General features: G+C 34.3%; 1 protein-coding gene across 1 annotated transcript in view; it reads left to right on the top strand.

Annotated features, from left to right (window-relative positions):
* Positions 1 to 20,830, top strand: part of LOC127969180 (AT-rich interactive domain-containing protein 5B-like) — a 103,193-nt gene that overhangs the window by 2,615 nt on the left and 79,748 nt on the right. Inside the window, exon 3 of the mRNA XM_052570962.1 lies at positions 9,424 to 9,658. Coding sequence (XP_052426922.1) covers positions 9,424 to 9,658 — 235 coding nt within the window. The remainder of the gene's footprint in view (positions 1 to 9,423; positions 9,659 to 20,830) is intronic.

Raw genomic sequence — 20,830 nt, 5'->3', positions numbered from 1 at the left:
GTGCCACCGGCCTCCCTCCCTTCCCCCACTCAGCAGCAATGCCAATTATTTGCTTTTCAAATTTATTACGCATTCATGACTGCTGATCTTGAAACGGCCTGGGAGATAGGATTACCAGCTAAGAACAATGCTCTGCTCTTAGGCATACTTTCCAGTTTTGAGAATATGGGCCATTTTCTTTGCTGTTAGTCATTTTTGGGAGCTATTTTTAGGAGTAATAACATTATCATTATTAGTAGTACATATTTCTAAGTACTAACAGGTGCATAGTTTATCCAAGAATGAAAATTCTATTGGAATTTAATGGAAGTCAATAGCTGCCCTCAACTGTTTGGTTACAGACAGTAAAATATCTTCATTTGTGTTCAACAGAAGAGTAAAACCTACGCAGGTCTGCAAAAGAAGATATTTGGAAGAATGTTGGTAACCAACATTTCTGGTAGCAATTGACTTCCATAGTATGGAAAAAAAATACTATGAAAGTCAATGGCTACCATCGCCTTTTTGGTTGCCAACAATCTTCAGAATATTTTCTTTCATGTTCACACTAAAGAAAGAAATGCACACAGGTTTTAATTTGAGTGATGACAGTATTTTAATTTGTGGGTGAACTGTCCGTCTACATTGTGCCTAATTGGCTAATTAACAGAACTATATCAGTTCAAATATATCCAGCATTGCAAGAGAATAGTGTTATTTTTCTATATTCGGTTGCAAAATAATGTTTTGTAAAAGTGTTCATAAAAATTCTGCAATGTTGTTTGATTTTTATTTGCTTTAATATGGAGTGTACTTGTTTTACACATGTCCTAACAAGTATTGTGCAAAAAGACTGTGAAGAATGTCCGCCACTCTTTTGTGCATTCCAAGTGTAGTTGCTAAATGAGTCATGGTGAATTTAAATAACAATGTGATTAAGTGTCAGCCAAAGCACCTGCAGTAATGTGAGCTTCACAACTCCACAGCCTCAGATGCACTCAGCAGATTGTCCAATTAAATTACATTTGCATTTGCAGCGAATAACCCGAGTGACCGCTGATAAAGTTAATCAGCTATCAAAGAAACTGCCATGCATTTGCAGAGGTTGCAGTATGCTGTGTTAATGGTGCAATAATAGACATGTGTTCTGTTCACAAGAAGAGAGTCGATTTCAGTGGTTCTCAATTGTTGGGTCATGACCCAGAAATGGGTCACAGTTCTTTTCTTATAGGGTTGCAAAGAGTGTGCAAAAGCTTTATAAATGCACATGATAAAACACAACTTAGCATTTCATTGTGTGTAATTAGTTTAGAAAAGTAAATAAACTCATAATTTTTTAAAGGTCAGAGAAAATGCTTCCCATATATATATATATATATATATATATATATATATATATATATATATATATATATATATATATATATATATATATATATTCTCTCTCAATGCAGTGTATTCAAATTCATCTTTCATCAATGAAGCTAGCCAAATTAGACAGTTTCAAGGGTTGCATCTGGGAAAGCTACAAAAAGAAAATATGACCCAGACTGCACTGGTGTGTGCTGTTATTATTAGCTAGTTTGATGTAAAAAAAAAAAAAAAAAAAACATTCTTATGTAAATATTTTTATAGTTTATTTTTTATATTATTGTAGAATACTGTAGTATATGAAATTACAAGACTTTATTCTAAATTAAACAATATACAAATATTTATATAATTATTTAATTATATTTAATGTAAAAAATTATCAAGTTTTAAATTAAGCAATCTAAAATATTTATATTATTATATTATTTTGATATTGTTTATTATTATTATTATTATTATTTATATTATTAAACATTTTATATTGTTTTATATATATAAATATTTCTATAAATGCTGTCAAACAATTTATCGTCATTGATTGCATCAAAAATAAAAAATAGTTTGCATAATATTTATATATCATTTATATATCTATCTATCTATATCTATCTATATCTATCTATCTATCTATCTATCTATATATATATATATATATATATATATATATATATATATATATGTTAAATACTATTACAATAAAATATATAAAAAATAACAAATAATTCATTTCTCTTGTAATCATTAATTTATTATTAAATAATCTAATATTATATGAATACATACATACGTACATACATATGTAAGTAAATAAATAAAAATTGCAGTCTGACATTGTTTATGCTAAACAGCTTTGGTACTGTTGGGCCGCCGTTTGATGTTTATTTAAGCCCGAAGCAAAAGCATTGGAGAGCCACTGATCTGACAAGTTCCTCTGAATCTAAACCGTTTGAACTTTTGATCAACATTCAGTCTTATTTGAACGCTCACCAACAAAGACTTTTACATAACACGAGTGGCAATGTGCTAATGTTTAGCGAGCGCATGTATGCAAACAGGAAGGTGTGCGAGTATGCTTGTGTGATAAAACAGGGCCACTCTGCAGTTGCCTTTTTCTTTCTACACCCAGGTGATGTAATTTCCCTTCTGGCTGGAGTTAGTCATTCATTAGAAGGATAGCAATGGCTGAAACGGCAACAGGCCTGCAGTGATCTAGCCGATAAAATTTAACACTTAGAGTTTGTGCCTAGAGAGGGCAACATAACACTCCTGTGAAGACGTGTAGTTTTTGCTTTTTTGAATCGATTTTTTTTTTTTTGCACTCTTGGGCCAACAAATTCTTGGGAGTACAGTCTTACTGTACTCCGCTGCACTGGTGCTTGACTCGGCTTCACGCGGATCTGTCGTTCATCCCATTTAATCTGTCCTTAAGCAGAAAAACTGCTTTCTTTTTTTCAGAAATAAAGATACAGAATACTCCCTAGCACAGCCAATATTTCATCAGTGATTGTATTTCACAGAAAATATGTGTCACTTTTAAGGGAGGAATTGTTTTGGCAAGAGCTCAGCACTGCTCTCACAGTTTTTCAGTCTTTAATTGGACCCAGTTGTTCTAGAGTCCCTTAGCTCATAATATCATTGTTTTAGTGTGTGTGTGTGAGAGAGAGAGACAGAAGGCTTTTAACGCTGTGTCGACAGACTCGGCATTGGTGATACTCTTGAATAGCATTTATGTGACATAAGAACAGAACTAAATGAGGTTGGTGCTTTATAAATAGATTGCATATCAGATTCCAGCAAGCACTGTACACTTTGTCTAACAGGCATAGTTTGCATATCCATACGAAACCTCCAGCACTGTGCATTTTAAACCATGTGTAAGAAAAGATAATGGCTGCGTGTGCAAATATGCTTGCAAATTTCCTCTTTTTGAGTGCCAGGAACTTCAAAGGATCCCGGGAAGGGCGCTAATGTCTTATTAGTTGCTTCTTTCAGCTGTTATTTGAATCACAAACCTGGAGATTCAGAGTTGTGCAGGAAGCGTGTGGCATTGATCCAGACTCATCTCTGCTGCCTGGCATCAGTCCATGTTTGTGTTTGAACCCCGAAGACATATTTATAGTTCAAATGAAATCAGCACTCCTCTTATAGGTAACATTTCCTAGCGTGTTATTTACTTTCCCTTGGCGGTTCACGTTGGGGATGTGCAAAGCTACATATTTTCGTGATTGACTAGGCAGTGACTAGTAAGTCTTGAAGAGATACTTCACCTATGTATATAACTTCTGTTATTATGTACTAATCTTTAGGACTTTATTTCTTGCTTGGAACATATACTAGCACTCAGAAGTTTCACGTTTTGAATAGAAGTCTCCTATGCTCAGTGGTGCTCACCTAGGCTGTGTTTATTTGATCAAAAATACAGTAAAACAGTAATACTGCGAAATATTATTGCAAATTAAAATGTCTTCTGTGTACGACAGCTGGATTTTTCAGTGCCACATGATTCTTCAGTTCTGATGTGCTTATTTGTTGTTCAATAATAAGCAATAAGTCACTCTGCTTATTTTTATGTGAAGTTCAAAAGAAAAGTATTTATTTGAAATAGAACTTTCTAAATGTCTTCAGCACACTTTTGATCAGTTGAATGCATAAATAGGTATTGTAATAGGTATTAGTTATCTTTTTTAAATCTTGCTAATGTTTTAGTATGCACATTAGAATAATTTCTGAAGGATCATGTGGCACAGAAGACTGGAATTAATAATAGATTTGGAATTAGAAATATAATTAATAATAGTAATAGTTTAGCCATCACAGTGGGGGGTAAAAAAAAATCATAATATTTCTAGGGCTGTCAAATGATTAATCGCACCCAAAATAAGTTTTTGTTTACATAATATACTGTATGTCTGTGTGTTGAGTATATTTATGTATATATAAATACACACACATACAGTAAATATTTTGAAAATATTTTCATGTGTATATACTTATATTCATATAATTTATTTTATATGTATACATATATATATATATATATATATATATATATATATATATATATATATATATATATATATATATATATATATATATAATATATATATAATAAATAATATATATAATAAATACATATATATATATAATTAATAAGCAGCATTTATTGCTTGAAATATATCATAGAATATGGTGGAATTTTACTTTTGTTAGCTATGGAGACAGTTCTGTAAATGGTTTGAATTTAGAAACACAACTTCTTGGAGACTTAACTGTGTTGACATACTTCACAAAGTCTCTTTTCATCTCTAAATGTATCCTCTTCAAAGAACTGCTGCCCAAAATATGAAATTGAAAAATTCAAGCTAAAACGGTCAACCTTGGTTAATGGGCGACTAGTCATTTTTAAATACCACATCTAAATAATCAAGTCACTTGTTTGTTAAATCCTGATTATTTAACCCTCAATGTGTGGATGACATTGATATTTCTAGTTTTTCTTTTTCCTTCATATGAGCGTTACGAGCAAACATTTGCATTGTCTCTCAAAGCTCTCATGTTTCATGACAAATGGGTTTAATTTTGTAAAGCAGTGTCATCATATTTCAGAGCGTCCCATTCTGCACATCCACGTCCAATCAGTGTGAGCGCATACAAACGGCTGTTGTTGGCGTGCTGTAAAAGGAACTGAATTAGATTCAGGAGAGATTTCAGTTGCACATCTGCAAGTTATTTCTGAATCAGTTCATGCCTCTTTGACAGCGAGTGTGCTAATTGCAGCAGGATGGAGCCGCGGGTCTCGTCTTCAGTGTGAATGTGCAAAACAGACGTTTAATGCAACACTGGAGTTGCTGGAGTTTTGAGATGGGAAAATAAACTGTGTCAATTTGGGTCTAAACTTGGGAATGTATGACGTCAATGAGGTTGTTAAGTTAAGAAAGTTTACCTAAAGAGAGTGATCACATTTATTCATTGATCATGCTAGCCAAGTCTGGAATATTCACTCTATAAATAAAGAAAATAATCAAAATGGATAACATGGTGTTCATTTGTGATGTATTTATTTCACTAGATTATTCAAAAATAGGTTTTAGTGTATAACTAATTTGTGTTGAGTTGAAAATTGGATTATTATGATTGCATTCTTTTAGCATGATATAAAATTAAGAATTTATAAAGACTATAAGATGTTCGTACCATTAACTCCAAGGTTTAAGTGTGCTTCGATTCTGATGGAAATATTAGTGAATGTACACAAGTTTGTACAACACATATATTTACTTGCAAAGTAATTAGGGACATCTAATATTAAGGGGTCTTTAGAGAATCTCTGTTTGTTTTCATAAGCGGAGGAATGGAGTAACACAGATTGAATTGTAGTCTTTGATTTATATTTTAATACTCTCATTTTAATCTGCAGTCGAGTGCCGCTTTCTTATAGTCTCCAATGCTAGGTATACCAAATATGAGCTTTGATAGATGAGATATTTTTTAGAGTTGCAGTATATTATTCTGATGTCGATCATTTATTTGGTTAAGTTTCTTAAAGAGTGTGTCAGTAATTTGTATGCGAGTATGAAAAAAATGTAGACAAGGATGGTTTAATAGCATTTCAAATTTGACTTTTAATGTTGGATTTGTTTCAAACTTTTCAACGAGACGCGTTAAACCATTTATTTATTGACTGATTTGCATCATGCCATTTATTTATTTATTGAAATGTTGTGGTGAAAATATGTTGGTAAATATAGAAAATTATACTGGGTATTTTTAATGTGCATATTAAAAGGAAAATAATTTTAATATATTGAATTTTTTTTTTTTTAAATATAAAAAAAGTGTATGATTGCCATTTCTTATAGTTGAGTGCTTTATATCATACCATTTGGTATATGTCTGTGGGTACATATCCATGTTTATACTGTGTAGTGTTAATATGCATATAAATAGACATAATTAAATTAATAATTAATAATTAAATTAAATTCGTGTTTAGTAAATTTTTTCCCCCCTGAAATTAATTTGGTTAAAATAATCCGCCTTAAAAATACCCAAGTATAACTTTTTAGAAGATGCATTGTCCAGTAGTTACTTGTCTGAGCTCGGAGTGAGATCAATTGTTCAGGCTGAACTCTCGATTTAACTTTTAACTAGACTTTGAAAGACTTCCTAAGGATCTGCAAGGCCCCCTTTTCACGTTAGCAGGTCAATAATTAAATCGGCATGCAAGCAGGTGTACAAATCTGTGGTGACCTGGGGAATTCTTGAGCTGACCCTGAATCAGCGGTGTGAGACGGGCTCAGCTTGACTCTGGTTCAGGGGCTTCGGCGTCTACAACCCTTCACTCTACTTCTGAGAGACCCTTAAAGGGTAATAAAAAGGAGGCGAGTGTAAATCCAAAAGTAAACCAAGGGCATCTGTAAAAGCCTTTGATTGATCTTTCTCATAACATCACTTAATAATAGAAGGGAAATACAATCTGTTCAGTGTTTTTCTTTTTATTGTTTTATTTGTTTCCTCCTAAACGAATTTACACAATGAAGCAATATTTCAATCAAAGCAGTGAGGCGCAGTCAGAGCTTCAAAGCGGCGGAGCGGGGCACATGATCTCATAGTAAAGTTTGCTTTGTCGCCGTCAGGATTAACAGTGTTTGACCCACTTAGCTTTATATACGCGTGAAAACAGATGCCGCTGTGCTCAAATGGTCATTATGGAGAGGCTAGATTCATTTTTCTGCCACAAACATTTGGAGGTGTGCAGCCGTTTTCCATTTACAGCCGCAAAAAAGGAAAAAAGGTCATTTAAATTAATGGTTCTCAAATAGTATTTCTTTAAATGGGAGTTGACATCTAACACTGTAATAAAATGAAAAGTAAACCAAATATATATGGAGTGTTTAATTGGCTTTAATTCTTTTATTTAATTATTTTATCTTATTTTTAAACGTATTTAAATTTACATTTATTATTTAATTGTATTATTTCTGTTCTTATTTAATTTTAATTTTAATATTTTTTTAATATTTTATTTATTTTTATTAATGTATTTTAGTTTTGTATTTTAATGTATTAATGTATTATTTTTACTTATATTTTTTATTTATTTAGAATTCATTTTGTATGTATTTTAAATGTATTTATTGTTCACATTTTATTTTTTGTTTTTATTTTACTAATTTATATATTTTTTTCTTTTTGAAATGAATTTATTGATTTGTTTATTATTTTATTTAAATGTTTAATTTCATTAAATTTTATTTGGTCTTTTTATGTTTTTTTTGTTCTTCATTCATTTTATTTTTAATTGTATCATTTTATTTTTGTTTTTATTATTTTATTATTTTATTAATGCAACTAAAAATGGTGCATAGTTAGGAAAGCAAAAAAAAAATATATATATATATTTATACATTTCTTCAATTAATCAGTTATATATAATTTTTTTTTAATAACTTTTAAGTTTGAGGTTCCACTGGTCTTAACTGCAGTATTGTACATTGCATGGAAATGCTATATAAGCCCAGAGGAATGCATACATAACCCAGTGCAAAGGAAATCATAGATAACGCATCCATATCCTTTTATTAAGGCCAAACCCCCTTGACTTTGTACCTCTTGGAAACTTTATAAACCTTTTCATATGGTGCAGTTAAGTACACTGAAGTAAAGTTCCATTACTCTGTTTGTGTGAGAGATAAATTGTTTGCTTGACAGCATTACAATGGGACCTATTCTATGGAACCAAGAAAAAACTTTCTGAAACCTAAAAAGAAACAGCCCTACTTAAAGAGGACGTAATTAGACACGGCCTGTTCAGCTGAAAGTTGGTGCTGCCTGCAGATTCCAACAGAATAAAGCACTGAACGGAGAAGAAACAAAGAAATGAACTATATTAAAGTGTCGCAGAGCAGGTATTCCCTCTGATCTATGCTCGCTGTTATTGGGTCACACTTGGGAAGCGTTGCCAAACAATGCGGAGGAAGCATTCAGTGAATTTTCTCAGCGTGCTGAACAGTGCAGTGGAGTCAGTCAAAAGTGCATGATCCAGTGCTCTGCCAAATCCGAACGCATCTGTTCCCCAGATTCCCTTTATAACCGGGACCGCTCTGTTATCCCGTGCCAGGTCACAAGCAAAGCTCTTGCTTAACTTTTATAAACGAATAAACCAAGCAAGACTGCTTGGCGAAGTCATTGTAATGCCTTAGTAATGCATTAGAATGGAATTGTACTCGAAATCACAACATTATGAATCACAACCTGAGCAAATACATATTAGAAGAAAAAATGTGTCTTGTTGTCTTGTCTTAGGCTGTGTACATTGAACCCAGTTCCTATTTATTTTTCAAATCTGATCTTAAGGACTGTTCACACTCTTATTTTGCAAATAATGTAATCAGATTAGTTTTGTGGAGTCAAATATTTGGTAATGGGGTCATTATGTTAGGGTCAAGTTAAAATTTTTATTGAAAATGAAAGCTCTTTTTGCTGCTTAATATTTTTTTATAAAAAAACAAACAGTATTTATTTTATAATTTTCAAACTAGAATTTTTTTTTTGTAACATTGTAAATGTCTTTGCTGTCACTGATAATCTTAATACGTCCTTAAATAAAAGTATTTTTCAATTGGATTTAAATTTATTTTATGTATATACTTATTTATATACGTATTTATATAAAATAATTTACAATAATTTATTTTATTATAATAATAATAAATTATTATAATTTGTAATTTTATTTATTTGATTTGATTTTATATTATTTAAATCTTTTTTTAACTTATATTTTTCATTTTTGAAAATGTATTTAAATGTATTTTTATTTATAATTTTATTATATTTGAACTTGTTTTTTATTTTTATTTTATTATTTTATTTGTTTATTTTAATAAATATAGCTTATTTTGGGCTACCACACTGTCAAATTATCTGGTATTTTAAGAGACCTACTAACCTTAGGGGATAATTGAGAAAATAGTGAATATTTTCATTAAATTGGCAATTTAAGAGTGTTTTGCCTGGTTTTGCCACTACACCTTTGCCCTTCCTCATTTTGCGTACTCCTCTCGACAGGATGAAGTGATCGCTGTCTCTGAGAAAGTCATAGTGAAGTTGGACGATCTGGTGAAATGGATGGTGGCGGACGTGTCGAGTTGGGACAAGGGTCTGCGGGCTGTACCCCTGAAACCCACCGTGCTGAAGGAGCTCGGCAAGAACGGCCAGAGAGAAGCGCTCCACAAATACAGAGAGTCCACGCTCAACAGCGGCCTCAACTTCAAGGACATCCTCAAAGAGAAGGCTGAGCTCGGTATGCAGCATGATTTCTTATTTTCACACGAGTCATACAGTAAGACTGGATTATGAATGATGATTTGATTGCGGCAGTATTCTGTATGACAATCATTTCCTGTGTAAAGAACATGAGGAAAGACACCCGAAAGCGTTTAATTGCATAGATCTCAGTAAGTAACATTCAAGAAAATATGTCACGACTAACCTCCTGCAGCCCTTGATAATAACATGGTTTGAATGTTTCTCTTTATGAGCGTCAAACCTATTTTTTACCGTGAGTAGACACTTAAGTGATTGTACAAGACACAACAAGAAAGTGTTTGAGTACGACACTTGTTTAAACAGGCAGGGTGTCGCCGCAGCATTAATCTCCCTCTGCGCTTTTTCCTTCTTCGGTTGTTTGTGTCTCTCATTATCTGGGAACAATATGGTGTGTAAATGCTCATTAATGTGCAGACGGATCACACCCAGTGTGATTACACTTCCTGTGTGATTGCTCAGTAAGGATCTGATTTATCAAAGCATTATATGTTTAGTTTTGTAGCTTCGGCGAAATCAAAACATTTGCTAATACTTATACTAATATCTTTTGCGTATTTTAAACCGAAATAATGGTGTGCGTGATAACAAAACGGGGTCAAACTCCATTTTGTGTTATGGTACAAGAAATGGCATCTGTTTCTTTTATTAGCGGTTGACAGTTATCACATGAGCTGTTATATTTGTAACCTTTGTAATGCAAGAGTGCTTTACTGGTGTGTGTGTGTGTGTGTGTGTGTGTGTGTGTATAATGCACTGTGTGCATTAACAACCTTCTAGATGGTTCATTTTGGCTGCTTTCCTGTTTTGCAAATATCTGCTGGCTTGGACTGGGTGATAACGAATACTTCCGATCAATTTGTTGGCGATTTTAAGATTAGGCTCAACTGTGAATGTTACACATGTTAATGTGCTTTTAATTTAGTGTCTTTAGGAATTCTTAATTGTCTTGTTAGAATGAGAGTGTTAAGAAATGGCTAGAGGTGCTTTGTTTTTGTTTTTTTCTTCTCTGTTTTCTTTTCATGGTGAAGCAGGACATTTTGGTAGGACATGTTTAAGGACTAGGTCATTTTGTTTAAATAGCCAATAGGCTTTAGTTTATCAAATCAAATTTGTAAACATGATGTTACTTGGTAACACTAGTCAGAAGCAGGATGAGTCATTAATGTTTTCAATAAATTAATAAATCATTTTAAATCTATAAAAAACGACTTGCTTTAAAAGTTTTTTTGTACATATATATATATATTCAAAATGGAAATAAGCCTTGTTAGGCTATATATATGTTTATGTATGTGTGTGTATTAATAATAATTTTTTGCCTAACATCTTCCAGTTTGAATATACTTGGTTACAATGGAAACAATTGAAAATTGAAATGATTTCTGTAACTAAAAGTGCAAATGCATAAGTAGCCATAGATATAGCCTATAGATTATCATGTAAAGGCAGGAGAATATAAAGATAATTGTTTTATCTATATCAGCTAGCCTAAGCAGTCAAAAAGGCCATTTGGGAATTTCAACGATTCTGCAGACTCGGGCAGAATCCGATTGCAGAATCCCCAAAAATCCATATTCAGTGCATAGCATTTGAATCCGTTCTCACGCAGGTTAAAAGCCGTTGAAAAGCTAAATATACAGATCACCCCCTTCAATTTGGTGGATATAATAATTATGCAGCACTAGTGGATGGATCTTTTTGCATTTGCCAGTTACTGGAATTTGCATACGGCTTTGTCTGGAAGCGTGGAGGCGAACGTGCTCTCAAGTGGCCTGATGTATGAGGTTCCTATGAGATAGAAGAATCAATAATGGATGCTTTGTCACTGTAGCTTATGTGCAGGCTACAGCTGCGAATGACAATCAATAGCTGCACAAAAAGATCTGTGATTTATTCGCTGTCAGTCCTGCAACCTTATTATTTCTTTGTGTATTGTGAGTGTGCACATTTTTGTAATGTTAATAAGTCGCTTTTTAATGACTCCATATGAGAGTGTTTGTGTTGTCAGGATGCTAAATGGATTTACACAGAGTACATCGAGATCCACTTGGTAAGCGAAATATTCTGGCATAGAACCATACTGGATTGGATTATTCGGAAGGGCAGTTCTATCAATATTAGACTTGGTCTGTTTATTACAAATAAAGTATTTTCATTATTTACTCACTGTCATATTGTTTCAACCCCATATGATTTGCTTTAAAAACAAAAAGCGATATTTTGAAGACGGTACCAGCTGATCTTTTCCATGAATAGGAAAATGAGCTCTTAAGTTGTAAAAGAACACAAAAGCATCATAAAACTAGTCCATACAACTTGTGCACTATATTTGGCCCTCATGCTGTTCCAAACCTGTATGAGCTTCTCGTTTTGAAGAATGTTGGTAACCAAACAGTTAACGGAGGCTATTGACTTCCATAGTATTTTTTTTCCTCCATACTATGAAAATCAGTTGCTGTTTGGATATCAACATTGTTCCAAATGTCATGTTTAGTGTTCAACAGAATAAAGAAACTCATATAGGTTTTGAACAACATTAAACTGTCGCTTTAAATCATAAGATAGATTTGTTTGAAAAACGAAATGAAGTCATTATTCAATGATAATAACCACCAATGTTTTATGAATAGGTGTGGCTGAATTATTGTGTTAAATCTGATCACTCCAATCTGAACCGAATCAGTCCAAGCTTCGTTCACTGCAGTTCAGTGGAAAAGAGCAAATAGTACATTCTTCGAAATTTCTCCTTTTGTGTTCCACAGAAGAACAAAGGTGAAACGGGTTTGGAAGGACCTGAAGGTGAGCAGATAATCACAGAATACCATTTTCGAGTGAACTGTACCTTTAACTGAAACTTTTTTTTTATTGTCCACATTTGACCTTTGTACATCAGTTTATTATTGAAAAGTTTAATACATAATCATGAATTAAGGCATCACAGAGTAAACTCTTTGCTTTTAAATATGAGATCAGAGGTGGTTATGAAATTAATTTGGGCTGAGGAGAATGATTCACCATCATGTTTTGCTTTAAAATTTTTGACCTGGAGCATTTTAGCGCACCCTTTCTCAGGTTTAGAAGAAAGGCTGTCTGTAGGTGATATGAAAATTGTGTCTGTCACTTTTGAAACAGCACTGTAAAATAAAAAGGCATAATTGCTGCTGTATAAGAAGCTGACCGTTCACCTGCACAAATAGGGAGTGTATTAATAATTAAAACAGGGTTTTTTTCACCGTCTGGTATGTGGACGAAAGCCAGTAAAAGACTGCCAAGAAAACTGTGAGGAGATGTAAAAAAAAAAAAAAGAAAATGCAGTGTGTAATCAATTGAAAACATTGTTTATCGCCTATATTGCAATATATTTTGCCAACAGGGAAGAGCTTAGTGTCTAGAAAGCTGACATAAACTTCACGCTCTGATTTGTGAAGTCTGCAATAATTAGATTTTAAAAGGTCCTGCTTTCGATAGAGGGACTGCAATAATTTTAGCCACGTCTTGAGGGAACGAGAAGATACCTATAAGGATTTTGCCATATTAGGCTCCTGTCAGAGTGCTCTGGGACGCTGCATAATAATAATGCAGATCTTTGAACTGCCCTTGAAAGTGCTGTAGATTTAATGATGTTCCGTTTTGGTTCCGCCCTCTCCAGCGAAATGCTTTTTGTGGCTTTCAAAAATATCACTTTCGCTGCAGTGTGTGCAAGGATCCGTTTTAATGGGAAAGAATTTTGGAATAAGTTTGCAGAAGCACCCAATAAGTGCCTAACATCTTGTAATATATCAGTCTTGTAGCAAGTGCAGATTTAGGTAGCCAAACAAGTGTCGAGTGACAGCAATTAGTTTTGAAGTCACCATCCACTTCACCAGTAACAAACTCGAGCAGATTTGCTCATGCTTTCTCATATTCATCTGCCAAGTTAGTGTCTTAGATGGAGGGAAAAAAGGTTTAATGGATCTCTCTGAAGCTGAAATGAGGGGGAAAAAAAGGAAAAGAAAAACAAGTTGAAATTGACTTGATGCATTCTTAATCTCGTAATTAACATATCTCCCCTCTGGCCTTGTTACACAGTGTGATGAAGTTTGACTTAGGGATATATTGCTCAAATTAATTCTCATGATGCTACCGATACCTCATCTAATTTCTGCTTTGGCTGCAGTCATAAAAACCCATTCAGGTCACAGGAAGGATGGTGCTGGCTATTTGTATGTTTACCTGTCTGAAAGTCTGCACTTGTGTTACTGGGTTCAGTTTAGGTTCTCCGACTAATATGATATATATGATATATAAGAAGAGCGCTGAAGAGTCGTTGTCTTTGAACAATGGCTGGGTGTTATCAGAACCCCACCCTGCTGTGCTATCTGTGTATGATATGGGACATAATGAGCATACAGTAACTCAATGCCGGATGGGGAATCTTTAAGATGATCGGGTGTTGATTTGCGGGGAGCGTGAGAAGTGGAAATATCTCGTAATTTCAGTGGCGTTTGAGAGATTGTTTGTGCAGCACCCGGAGGGTGGTGATATAATCACAAATTACTTCTCTTTCATTGTGGATGTGATGTACCTGCACAATTATAGCCACCGTAAAATGAATATTAGAGCCTAACAACACCTGACAGAATGAATCCTATATAAAACAGATTTGTTTATCTCTGTGTCTCTCTATCTATCTGTCTGCCTGTCGTATTGTCTGTCTGTCTGTCTGTCATATTGTCTGTCTGTCTGTCTTTCTGTCATATTGTCTTGTCTGTCTGTCTGTCTGTCATATTGTCTGTCTGTCTGTCTGTCATATTGTCTGTCTGTCTGTCTCTCTGTCATATTGTCTGTCTGTCTGTCTGCCTGTAATATTGTCTGTCTGTATGTCTGCCTGTCATATTGTATGTCTGTCTCTGTCTGTCTGTCTGTCATATTGTCTGTCTGTCTGTCATATTGTCTGTCTGTCTGTCATATTGTCTGTCTGTCTGTCTGTCATATTGTCTGTCTGTCTGTCATATTGTCTGTCTGTCTGTCATATTTTCTGTCTGTCTGTCATATTGTCTGTCTGTCTGTCATATTGTCTGTCTGTCTGTCATATTGTCTGTCTGCCTGTCATATTGTCTGTCTGCCTGTCATATTGTCTGTCTGTCTGTCTGCCTGTCATATTGTCTGTCTGTCATATTGTCTGTCTGTCTCTCTGTCATATTGTCTGTCTGTCTGTCTGTCTGTCTGCCTGTAATATTGTCTGTCTGTATGTCTGCCTGTCATATTGTATGTCTGTCTCTGTCTGTCTGTCTGTCATATTGTCTGTCTGTCTGTCATATTGTCTGTCTGTCTGTCATATTGTCTGTCTGTCTGTCTGTCATATTGTCTGTCTGTCTGTCATATTGTCTGTCTGCCTGTCATATTGTCTGTCTGCCTGTCATATTGTCTGTCTGTCTGTCTGCCTGTCATATTGTCTGTCTGTCATATTGTCTGTCTGTCTGTCTGTCATATTGTCTGTCTGTCATATTGTCTGTCAGTCTGTCTCTGTCATATTGTCTGTCTGTCTGTCATTTTGTTTGATTATCCATTGTCTGTATTTGTCTTTCTTTGTAATTTCGTTTGATTATGTATTGTCTATCTGCAAGTCAGTTGTTTTGTTTGATCTATCTATCTATCTATCTATCTATCTATCTATCTATCTATCTATCTATCTATCTATCTATCTATCTATCTATCTGTATTTGTCTGTTTCTCTGTCATTTCGTTTTATTATGTATTGTGTGTCTGTCTCTTTTTGTCAGTATCTGTCTTGTCTGTCTGTCTGTCTGTCTGTCTGTCATTGAGTTTGAATATTTAATGTCTATCTGTAAGTCGGTTGTTTTGTTTGGTCTGTCTGTTCTGTCTGTATTTATTTTACTATAAATAACTGTTATATGTATTTCTGACTATCCAGTTATTCCTATATATCCCTCCTTTTGATTCTTTCCTACTATCATGGAGTAGTAAAAGTGGCATTTTTATTATGTTCAGACTGTATTTGTATGTGGAGGCTTTCTGGGATCTCTGTTAGAGACAGCTTTCAGCTCGTTGCATGCTGGGGTTATTGGCTAGAATCTGTCTGCCTAAATGACATTCATGTCAAAAACATTAATGCTGCAGTTGATTTGTGACAAGAATCTATGCGACTTTCATTTTCATGTCCTGAAAAAGGCAATCCACGTTGTGCTGACACTGGCAGGGAGAGTGAGGCTAATGCGCAGGAGAGTAAAACAGATGATACGTTAGCTTTCACAGCCAGGGTAATATATTCCAGGCTAAATACAAATGGTGTTGCAAACATGGAGATTCTGGGCATGAAATTGTGTCCTATATTTGAGACGCGTATAACAAAATGCATTATTATGTATGTAGAGCATATTCCTGTGTACATTATTGTAGACAGAGCGCTGAAAAAAAAGGGGTTTGTTTCAGCATTTGCTTTACATTTTCCAGAATTTAGATGATATTTATAAAAAGACATCATCACCATCCTGCAAAAGCAAATGAAAAGGAGCTTAGATTTTTAAAAATAATGCTTATTACAGAAACTAACGCCTGTGCTTCGCTCTCTTTATACTGATTTGGATTTTGTTTTTGTTCTGCTCTCAATCCAGGGGATTATTCCATTTTTTGTTTTTTTTCTAACCGTCATGTTTTTCTTATTGGCAAGCCTGCTGGAAGTTTACAGGGCTTATTGTCCATTAGAGCCCTCTGATCTTCTTATATCGCTGTTCTCTGACTGAATCCAGGCACCGGAGCCGGCGTTTCCAAAACTGTGGAGTGGGAATTGAAATGGAAAAAGCCTGTTGGTTCCCTAATAATGGAACAGTCATTTTTTAAAACACAAACCAGGGCAAGGAGCCGTAATCATTACCTAAACATATATATTTTTTGTTACTTGGCCCCGTTTTTGTCATTTCCACAAGGCAAGACTCCCTGAGCTGAAGTATGCGAGGTGAGATAGCATCCGTGCCAGCAGACAGTCCGACATTGTGTATCTCTCCCAGGCCTGACCTTTGAGGAAATGAATCATTTTATTGTCTGTCCATTACAGAGCCTGAAACAACAGTCGAGTTATTAACATTACCTCTCTTATAAGAGGAAAAATATAGTAAGAGTTGCTAACAACAGATGGAAAATAAGCCTCGATTTGTATTTGAGGAGCGTTGTTGCATTATATGTTCTAAAAAACAGCTGCATTTGTTCCTGCAAAGGAAATTCAAATAAATGTTAATGCAGTGAGCTGATCTTTTCTGAAGATCGTCACCCCCTCCGGGCAGCTATTGTGGAATCTTATATTTTAAAGTGAGGGGGCCGGCTGCGTTTGTCAGGAAACACAATGTGGCTTATTGTGGTGTCTGGTGCCAAGCCCCAGTCACTCACGATGACTAATCTGTTATTATCGTCAGCCAATCATTTCGTGTCTAGTAAGCTTGGGGGGAGTTGCGAAATTCAAGAAGGCCTTCCTTAAATATTAAACATCTCGGACTTTGTGCGGTTTGCATCTCTTCGGCTAATTAACGGCCTTTTTGCCAGCAGTGTCTGCTTGCCTTTAAGAGTGTTCATTCATTTGGCTTCGTCACATGGCTCTGAATATTGTGTGCATGAGGGGTTTAATTATTTGCTCATCAAATTTATTCCACTCTATGTAAAGCCTACTTTATCTACTTTATATTTCAAGGTTGAACAATTACTGGACTGAAGCAACATAAGTTTACTTGATTATCCATACATCAATTTTTTTTTAAATTATGGTAAAGTATGATATATCCAATATGATACATCAGGTTTTTATAATCTTCTATAATCTTTTTTTATAAGGCAATATAATCATGAATAAGACATATTATTGGGTTATATAGAGTGACATTTAACTAACATTTATATGCATTTTATGTTAGTAGCCTGTTGTACTGTTATAAAGATCTCACTGATTTAATTATTTTATATAAATCGTAACATCTATACCAAATTGAAATGTTTTCTCGGTTTGTGCCTTGGAATAAAATTGAAGTGTTTTGATTTATTTCTTCATTTATTTATTTTTGAGCTCCTGTATTATACTATATGGGCCTGATCATGTTTCAAGTAAATAATGCTCAACAAAAAGCTTATGCAAAGTTTTATTTGACTTTTTTTATAAGAAATAAACTCTTCCATTTTAAAGAATTAAATATTTCTTACCATTATTTTGTACTGCCTTTATATCCAGAAAATTATCCAGGTTGCATTATATACCCAACTACATTTAAAATACTAGTTTAAAAAAAATCTAAATTATGTCAGTAATTATACCCCCTTCATGTTCTTGTTTTTCTTCTGTGGAACACAAAAGGAGAACTTAAATTTGTCTCTGTTCCTCACGCAAAGCTGTCGTATGATTTCAGAACACTTGAAATATAATGTACAAATCACATACGTGTCTTTTATAGTGCTTTTGACATTTTCGGGAAATTGACAGATACGGTTACTAATATATAATCTTTTGTGTTTCATGAAAAGACATAATTGTATGCATCTGAAAAAAGGGCGAGTACATAATGACAGAATTTTGGGTGACCTATGCCTGTAAGTTGTTTTCTTTCTTTGCATTGTTAAATTTGACCTCAATGATGTTTTTTTTTTGTTAGAGGATGTGGTATTTCTCTCGGGGGGCTGCTCGCAAACCCCAGGTGATTTGCACAAGCTTGCAGAAATGGAAGACATCGGCATGCATTTAAAGCAGAGCTGATATTTCAGTGGCTGGGAAACTCTCTTGGACTGATTTATCAAGTTCGCTGTTAGCCCTTTGAGACTGTAGAACAAAGATGCCCTTTACTGCTGATCTGAGATCAGTTGCCTAATACAGCCTCAGTGGCCAATCAGCAGACACCTCTTACCCCCTGTGCCCCGGGGCAGTTGTCAGTTTGACCTTTAACCTCCAGTGAGTGTCGGTGCTGCTTAATAACAGCCATTAGTGAACACTAGTGTTTCCTTTCTTGTCATCTCACGTACCGTGGCTGTTTGAGTTTAAGCATAATGACATGGCACCTTTCAGACATGTGGTGTGTAATATCCAGTGGGCTAAGCCCTTTCGACTCTTCAGAGTGAAAGAATCTGCTTCCTCTAGAATAGAGCTAGGCGATGTGGTAGAAATATGTAAACCAGTAGAGGTTTGGTATGGTGTAGGACGTTGCATTCTCAGCATTGCCACAAGGGGCACTGTAGCATTAACGTAAAATTGTTGACATGTTTAAAACTTGCTAGCTGAATAATAAGTGTTCTCATTATTAACAACAGGGGTGTAATGATATATATTTAAGGATGAAGTGAACAATATGATATATTAATATAATGCATAAAACAGTGTTACATTTTTTTTCTAAAACAATCAATGAATTAATTAAAAATGAACTTTAACAATGCCTGAGAATGCGACATGGTTTAGTTCAATTATCAAATTCTGTAATTATATAAATATGCAATGTGATGTGCTGCGTGTTTCAAAGTGAAAAAAAAACTATAAATATTAGTATTGTAATTGCACTTTTGTTGTTGTTTTGTATTTCAAAATTATATTTGTAAATAATAATAATAATAATAATAATAACAATTATAATTATACTTATTCTAATATATTTTATTGTTATAACATAATTATTACAAAAATATTATTAAATACTTTACTGTTTAATACTATAGTGATAATGCTTTATTGATTTGTTTAATTTTTATCATTGTAGATTTACATTATCATTGTAGTAAAAATGAAGGTCCAAATAAAAAGAGAAAATAAATTATAATAAATATGACCCACTAGTATCACAAAAGAGAACTTCCAAAAGAATGAGGTGTGTGTGCATTTTTTAAATTTTTTTATTTGTGCTAATTTGCCCTAAACCCTTCCCCATTCCGCCATTGGCCAGATGAAAGGATAGCTCCGCCCCAAGCTTATATCATTGGTTGAGTAATTGCTTTTATGTTCAGTTAGTCGCAACGGTCAAATAAATATTTATTTGAGCAATATCTTGATTGCACCACTCAAGAAAAAATAACTATATAGTGAAATATTATTACCATGATATTAAAATGAGATTAATATTTTGGTCATATCGTATCATTTTAGATATCTCTTAAAAAAAGTCCTAGCAATAAATGCTACTGCCTATATCAGTGCAGTGTGCTTTTTTACTTAGGCCTATGTGTTTTTTTCTTCCATAGCGCAGAACCCCGTGGTTCAAGATGGACGGTGATCCTTTAATAAGCGTGCTCTTTGTGGCAGCTCCAAGAATTATGAATGATTAATTCTTTGGACAGTAATTGCTAAGGCCTTGTCTACCGCTGACTGCCGATGAAGAAATCAGCACAATAGTGCATTGATAGCACACTATCTTCTTATCCTCTGTCATCTAATCCCTCCTTTGTGTCACACTCAAAATGCTTTTTAATTAGTTTCATTGGGTAATGCTCTTCTTTTCCTCTGTCTGTGGCTATTGTCATCATGTTGAGTCACATGAGTGCCGCCATTGTCTCCAGCGGGGCTCCCCAGAATACATTTGCCATTTCCCGTGAACAAACACAAGTTAATCGCTTTGACATACGTATCTCTCATCGCCAGTGTTTGACTGCTGCATATTGAAATTTTTTATTCAAATAAATAAATACAGGCAAAGATGTAGTATCAAGGATGTTATGGTTCTTGCATGCATTCATTGTTTAAAAACATTTGTGGATTAATCAGGAAGAGTAGTATATACATGATTTAATGAGTTAAGGTTTGCATAAGAAAACAACACCAAATTAAATACTGTTTTGCATTTACTATTGCATCAAAATGAGCTATGCTCGGTGGTTTTTCCTGGTTGCATCAAAGACTGGCAAAGTGTTAATCCGTCCCTGTCGTGTTTATGCATTTCAGAGATGAAAGCTCCTATATTTCCATTGTTTTGGACTCGACTGGAGATAAATACTGGGGTGCCGCTCAAAGGGCCAGATCGGATCTTTTGTAGTCCTTACGAGAGATGTTTCATGATATCAAGTCTTGAACAATTCATGAGAATTTTGCAGTACACGTACAATTCCCATGACTCACGTTCACAACTCTGTGAACCGCTCGTTCTGTTATTCTGCTGTATGTTGCTCACAAATATGCTTATGTTGCTTGAAA

The sequence above is a fragment of the Carassius gibelio genome, chromosome B12 (genome assembly GCF_023724105.1).
Source record: "Carassius gibelio isolate Cgi1373 ecotype wild population from Czech Republic chromosome B12, carGib1.2-hapl.c, whole genome shotgun sequence".
NCBI lineage: Eukaryota > Metazoa > Chordata > Actinopteri > Cypriniformes > Cyprinidae > Carassius > Carassius gibelio.
Note: the sequence above shows the minus strand (reverse complement) of the source record. Positions and strands in the feature narration are given on the sequence as shown.